This window comes from Momordica charantia, assembly GCF_013281855.1.
Source record: "Momordica charantia cultivar OHB3-1 chromosome 6 unlocalized genomic scaffold, Mcharantia_2.0 BLBB01000006.1, whole genome shotgun sequence".
In the NCBI taxonomy this organism is placed as follows: Eukaryota; Viridiplantae; Streptophyta; class Magnoliopsida; order Cucurbitales; family Cucurbitaceae; genus Momordica; species Momordica charantia.
Genome location: NW_028275164.1, coordinates 9,328,609 through 9,336,123, shown reverse-complemented (window position 1 = coordinate 9,336,123; position 7,515 = coordinate 9,328,609). Strand labels below are relative to the sequence as shown.

General features: G+C 33.9%; 1 protein-coding gene across 1 annotated transcript; it reads right to left on the bottom strand.

Annotated features, from left to right (window-relative positions):
- Positions 1–2,803: 2,803 nt before the first annotated feature.
- On the bottom strand, positions 2,804–5,971 carry LOC111021624 (tryptophan N-monooxygenase CYP79A68-like). The gene is made up of 3 exons (XM_022298648.2): positions 5,343–5,971; positions 4,796–5,132; positions 2,804–3,558 (listed from the first exon to the last, which is right to left on the bottom strand). The coding sequence occupies exons 1-3, from the start codon at positions 5,969–5,971 to the stop codon at positions 2,926–2,928; spliced, it is 1,599 nt and encodes a 532-aa protein (XP_022154340.2). The 3' UTR covers positions 2,804–2,925.
- Between the last annotated feature and the right edge of the window lie 1,544 nt (positions 5,972–7,515).

Below are 7,515 nucleotides of genomic sequence, written 5' to 3'. Positions count from 1 at the left end.
CCAAACATGTTGAGGTTGATAGACACTTCATAAAAGAAAATTTAGACAACGGTCTCAGAGGTACTCTATTTGTACCAACAAATAATCAAATAGCACATATCCTAACTAAAAAATTGAACAACAACAACTTTGAGCATTTAGTTAGCAAGCTGGGAATGGAAAATATTCATTCACGAGCTTGAGGGGGAGTGTTAAATTATATTAGTTTCTTTTAATTTCTTATTGTATTTAGGTTAGGTTTCCTTGTTCTAACAGGTAAGTGTTTTCTTATCCGAATAGGCAAGAGTTTCTTTTCTTTTCTTCTTTGTAGCTCCTATCTATAATCTTGTATCAATTATTTGGAAGTAAGTAAGAAATAATTATTTTTTCTTATCAATTAACACGTTGTCTTTAACAAGTAGTATCAATGTCATGGCTCTCGTTCTGGTATGAGAGTAGATGAATGAATGACTACTTGAGGGAGGCTCAATGGTACTTTGTCTGAGGGGAGGATTGTTGGGTTTGTAAGGTTAATGCAAACAAAGTCTCACATTGGCTAGGGAAATGAGCGATCCATAGTATATAAGAGAAAACAATTATTTTTATTAATATGAGACATTTTGGGTGAAACCAAAAGTAAATTCATGAGGGCTATGCCCAAAGCAGACAATATCATACCATTATGGAGATACTTAGGATACAAGGAGTACTATTGTCCTTAACAGATAGAACTTTTGGCTATATGTGTGATTTTTAGACCTTCTCCATTTCCAAGAAAAATTTTATCTTTCCCATGGTAAGTTCTTAAGTTACTCATCTTACCAGTATTGTTGATAATGTGTGTTTAAGCGCCAAAATCTTTATGGATATTGGAGTTTGCTTCGTCCATAATGTTCATAGCACCCAACGCCTTTGGTATGTCTTCTGATTGGTAAGAGTGATCAACTTGTTCCAATAATCAATAGCTATGTGATTAGTTTTTCCACATGTTTGACAAGCTTCCTGCCTTTTGATTTGGGAGAAAACGATGTCTTTGTTTGATCAGTAAGCTGATGTTTCTTGTGAATGTTGTGAATTGATCCTTGAGGTATGTTTTGTGGAAAGCCCATACCTCTAGATGAAAAATGCCAGCCACGGTCTCTAATTCTTCCTCTTTTGTTGTAGTATACTTGATTATGTTTAATATGAGATAACTTATCTTCTTCAATTTCAATTGACAATATCTGATCATGTGCTTTAAAGGCCAAAATAAATTGGTTAAAAGTAGGATATGGAGCCTTTGGCAACATTACTACTCTAAAACCTTGGTAGTTGCTACCCATGCCTCTAGCAAGATGAAATACCTTTTTCAGATCATCTAAATGCTTCTTGATTGTAGCTAATTTATCACACAAATGTTTGAACTTCTTCAAATATTCATCAAGAGTTAGAGATCCCTTTTCAGTGTGAGAAGAGTTTCGCTTACATGGATCTCGCTTTCTTTAGTCATTGTAAGTAGTTGATCTTATAAGGATTTCCAAACTTGGAAAGATGTTTTGGTCCCTTCAATCATGATCAAGACATCTTCGGATATGATCCCAGCAGCCAAAAGGTGAGGAGTCCATCATTTGTTGTCCAGGCAGTGTGTGCAAGGTTGCTACCTGAGCTTCCATCCTTGTCATATGTCTCATTTTCCTTAACTTCAGTCGTTGGGTGAGATTATGTTCAATCCCCCACGCTCTTGATTAGAGGTAACATTTGAGATTTCCAAAGCAAATAATTTCCAGTATTTAGCTTAATTGAGATCAGGCTGGTGCTTTGGTGAAAGGATTGAATTGTAAGAGCGTTCTCTATGTTTTCCATAGAAGAATGTGAGGCCTACGATGATCTGGTTTCTTTTCTTAGCACGACGATGCTTTGATACCATTAAAAAATAAACAAAACAAAACTAATCTTAATGATAATACAATATAATTCACAACTGACTTGCTTGAATTTTAACTCAAGCAAATTTATACACAGAGAGCTTTGATTAACAAGCTACTAAGGAAAAGGAAAGAATGGGAGAATAAAGGAGAAATTTGGGCAAAGTTTTGCCCAAATTTACATCAACGGAAATATCATTTCTCTTAATGGAAAAATGATCTACTATAAGGAAAAGATAGGAAGAATTAATGGTATTTAAATAAGGCAAGTGCAATATCTTCAAACACAGGGCATTCATGGATATTGGTCATGATTTAGATAGAGGATTTTGATGTAACATGCTTCTAATTTGTGACTGATTCTGAGGTAATATGCTGCTGGTGGTTATATTATGCTGACATAGATGGTGAATCAGCTATTGATTTGGCATAGATACTTAGGTGGCAGCAGAGGATCTCTTATATATCCAAGATATGTTGAAGATGAGGATGAAGGGCTCATGTCATTAGAAACTGAGCTCAACTCGGCTTCGACCTGGAGAAGATTCTGACCTACAGGAAATTCGTTGATGTTCAATGAAAGGACGACTCTACTGTTAGAAGATTTTTTAATTGTCGACAAAAAGCCCATTGGATGCATGTTACACAGTAGATGCAATGACAAAGTCGTCATTCGCAATGCTCTCTTCATATTAAAGGAGGAGTCCTAACTTCATAAAGATTCAAAATCTCTTACATTCAAATTAAGCTCCGCTTAACACTCGCTCATATTAAGTCGTAACTTAAAGCTTCAGAGTGCTGGTTGGTGTACGTGTCACCACTTCATTAATTTCACATCAACACAAACTTATTCCTACCCTCTAATGATAGCTCCAAAGTTGATCTCCTAAAAACAAGTTAATGAAATGGAAGATGCATACTTTATTTATTGCAAAATAGTGCCCACAACATTTTGTTTAATTTACATACACAAATAAGCGAGAGGACAACTACAATGTTTTTGTGTTGCACACACATATATTTCGCGATTCATATTTCATGATCAACAAGTTGGGTACATAATATGAGGTAGGCGTGGCTTTGCATGCAAGTGTAATGGCTTTGGGAAGGAGAGTTCATCGGCCTCCGAGAATTCTATCTTTGTCATTCCAAGTGGTAAGCTCCATGAAAACCCTTGAAGCAACCTAGCAAATAGCATCATGGTAATGTTAGTGCCCAATGAGCTACCTATACAACCTCTTCTTCCTCTAGTGAAGCTAATAAATCTTAAACTTGGTTCCGACAATCCTAGCTCAATTGTGCTCTCATCCGTGAGATGACGTTCTGGATCAAACCTATTTGGATTCTCCCAAATTCTCGGATTTCGACCGAGTCCCGGACGACTTAGAATGACTTCACTGCCTTTTGGGATAAAGAAACCGGCCACAATGACATCAGAGTTTGAGACATGAGGAATATTGAAAGGTGAAAATGGATGTAGTCGAAGGGATTCTCTAGCACAAGCGGTGAGATACTTCAGTTTTGGGATATCAGATTCTTGAACAAGTCTGTCTCTTCCGACTACTCTGTCCAATTCTTCAACTGCTTTTTGGAGAATTTTTGGTTGATTGAGTAATTCTGCCATTGTCCACTCCACTGTATTTGAAGGATTATCGATTGTTGCAATTTGTAGCTCCTATATAATTATGGTGGCAAAGAATCACATCAATATTAACAATATCAAGTACTTTCATCAACTAAAAATACATCGTGTATGTATTTAGTAATTAGGATTAAAAAACTCATTTGGTTCTTGTACTTTTGGATTTGGTTTATGTTGGTTCTTGTACTTTCAAAATGCCCATTTTTAGCTCCTGTAATTATTTTTTAATTTTTGGTCATTTTATTCCTTTAATTTTCAAATGTCTGATTAGATAAATTTTTGAAGAAGGTTTCATTCAACATATCTTGACCAAGGAGGAAAAATATGAAATAAATGATTTATGGGTTGAAAGTGTTCTCTTGTATATACTCTTAGACATAGGAGAGAGGCTCACTCTTCATCTAGATATCTTCCACGTCTTATGAATATTTCGTCTCCTTTCTTGGTTTATGGAAGCTTGTGAGCAAGAGTTTCCCCCTTGAAAGTTGGCTTTAACGAAGGAAAGTGGGCATCACACTTCATTAACAAAGTTTCTTAAAATGTGGCAAAAATTTTATATCAAAAAGGACTTTCACGGTATACAAAATTTGTGTTAAAATTTTGTAAATTGTGAGAAAATTTGTTACCTTTTAAAAGTATAGTGACCAAAACATACGTTTTTACAAATATAAAGACCAAAATGAATCAAAATTAAAAGTATAGAGACCAAAATAAACATTTTGAAAATAGATGAACTAAAATAAACCAAATCCGAAAATATAGGGACTAAAATTATTATGTTAACCTAGTAATTATATGCACCAATGTCATATACAATACTGATCAATTTGATATATCTACACAAAATAGTTCTCTCTCTCTAGATTTATGTCGAAGATGGTAAATAAATATATAAAGAGAAGGCTCTAGAAATATCCTATCTTTAGTAATATTCATGGAAAAGGGATTCTAAAAAGTTCTAGATAGGATTAGATTTATAAAAGAAATTATCTTAGAAGTATATAAGATCATCTCAAGGAGCTGGGAAAGATCCATTTATTTGGACTCCAAGATCTTTCTCCTATTCTATATATTAGACATGCGAGGAAAGTGAAGAAAGTGAGCCAATTAGTGAGTGAGAGTGTGAGAGAGTCTTCCCTGAGAAGGGTGTCTATTTTGTACTTCCTAATAAAGCTTTCTTTCTTCAGGGTATCGACTCTTGCCTTTTGTGTTAATTTCTTCTACAATTTATCTATACTTGTGATTTCATATGAAGTTTTTGAATGCTTACAGTGATTTGAGCCTTAATCTCGTCGATTGACAGCAACGATTCCCCACTCTCATCTTTAAGTGAAATAAGGATATCGAGAATGTCCTCCACGCCTTCCCTTTTCCCATCTTTCCATTGTTGCACCCTCTCATTTATAATGGGTTCATCATACTTCCGAAGGACTTCCAAAGCCTGTTTCATGATCTTCCCATGTCCATCTAAATCAAATGGCTTCAAACAAGGCATGAAATCTGATATAGAAAATGCATTAATATGCTTAAGAATTGTCAGCAACGCTTGGTTATGCTCTTCTTCTTCAAAACTTGGCCCTCCATCTTCGCTCCCTTTGCCATAGTACCTGTTGGAGCAAAATACAGAGAAAAAGATGGAAACAAGAATTTGATTAATTAATTTGAATCCAATAGTAGCGTTGTTTTCTCAAGAAAATTTTGTTCCCTTTCTCAAGGTATCACCAATAGTTAGCTCTCGAGATAGGACGGATAACTAACTTGTGAATGCAACATTTCAAACACAAGACCCAAGGAACCCAACGAACTATAGTACCTACCTTGTATTGAATAGGCTTCTTCTGATAACGTTACCACAATAATGCTGCGTTATACTTCTCAAATTAACCACTGCACCGGCTCCGCCCGCCGTTAGTTTGAAAATATAACGTAGAAGGATGTGGGCTTCGTTAGTTCTATGGCCAAGTATTTGGTGAAGATCAGTTGATGGACTCAGTATTTCTGATGTGAGTATTCTTCTCATCTTCTTCCATTGGTCTCCCGAAGGTGAAAAAGCTGTGGTGAGAAATCCACGAGTAAAGAGATTGACAGTGTTGGAGATGGTGGAACGTGATGCAAACACAGAGTCATGTGTCTTGAGAAATTCCACAGCCAGTTCTGGAGAAGTCACTGGGATTACGTAGGTATTTCCGAGACGAATGCATGCGATTTCAGTGTCGAATTGCTTCATCACTGCATGAATCCATTTGTATTTTGGTGAGTTTGTGGCCAAAATTGATGGGAGGCAGCCCACGAGAGGCCATGGTTTTGGGCCTGGTGGGAGTTTGAGAACTGAGTTTTTTCTCTTACAGTAACATTGAGAAAACATGGCACAAATGGAAACCATGAAAAGGAAGACAGTGAAGGTTTTGGCTGTGGGTAGTTGACTGATGAATAAGAAACCTTCCATGTCTCTTCACTCTCTCTCTTGATCTCTATTACGAAAGTGTGTGTATATATATAAGGCTAGATGTGCCTTTGCGTTTCTAAATCAACCTTATTATTTTAAAAGTTTTAATACAAAAAGCAAACATCGGTTAGTATTCTTTTTACCTCGTCAATCTTGATCGTATTCTATTTTTAGACCTGATGTTTGTTTGAGTATCTTGATCATATTCTATTTTTGGATCCGATGCTGATTTGAGTGTTTTGGGTTTTGATATTGTATTAATATTCATGAAGTTTAAAAAATCAATTAGGCAATGAAAGTGGTAACATGTGTATTATAAACCTATGTTAACTTACTTATCTTTTCAAGATGGGATGCTTAACAATTCTAAATGAAAGATTGACGTGACAGAATTTGAAACGAGAAGCTTGTCGAGAATAATTAACTGGCACTACAGCAAATTTGATCTTTAATGATGGTATAAAAAATAAAAATAAAATACCAGTAGAAACAATGACGACCAAAAATAATTGACCAAATTTTCTTTTTTTAGTACAACAGTAATTGACAAGTTAAAGGTGAAGTTTCTTAGTGTAGGGACATTTATAATAGTTCCAAGCAAAATTTCATGAATAGTTATGTCATTTTAAATTCTACCATATCAATTTTTTATATAAAATATCAATGGAGGTTTGTTCAAAAATATATTTTGATATATTTATATATTTATGAAATGTGAACGATAGTATTTAAACTTTGAAAGGATATTGATATTTTTGAAAATAGTATTAAGTTCAAGGATATTTTTGTAATTTAAACTATATATAAATACATATATTATTGGCAATTGGCATGTGGACCATTTTTCTGTCGGTACTAACTATGAATATAAAATTGAAAATTGAAAATGATTTAAAGTACAATACCTTAAATTTTGTTTTCAGATTGGAAACCAGAAATCTAGGAATGTGTCCATATATGACACTATTTACTATTTTTTGTTGTTATAAATTAACAAAATAAAAGAAATAAATAAGATAGGAACATGATTTTAGAATTAAAAAACAATTTCAATTATTTTAAAAGATGACAAACAGGCTAATGACGAACAAAAACCTTTATCTTGTGACATCAACTTTAATTAAGTATTTTAATATGGTTCACATCTGTTATGCAGGGAAATTATTAGTGATTTTTTTAAAGTTCAATTATTAGCAATTGGATATAAAATAGCAATTGTGTAGAAATCATCTGATTATACAAAAAGATTGGAATTCATTCTCAGCCAAACAAAAAAAAAAACTTAGGACTCCGTTGGTAACGTTTCTGTTTCTTTATTTTTAACGAAGAAAAATATAATGTATGGTTCCAACCTCCCAGAATTCAAATATGATAAAACAATATTTTCTAAAAAATAAAAAAGGAAGAAACAAGAAACAAAATTAGTTATAAAATACTTAGATTTTTTAAGAAAATTAGAAACGAGAAAAAAAAAAGTAATGTTACCAAACGGACCTAACAAGTTTAGGTATTTTTGTTTATTAATTCACATTTTGTTTTTGTTT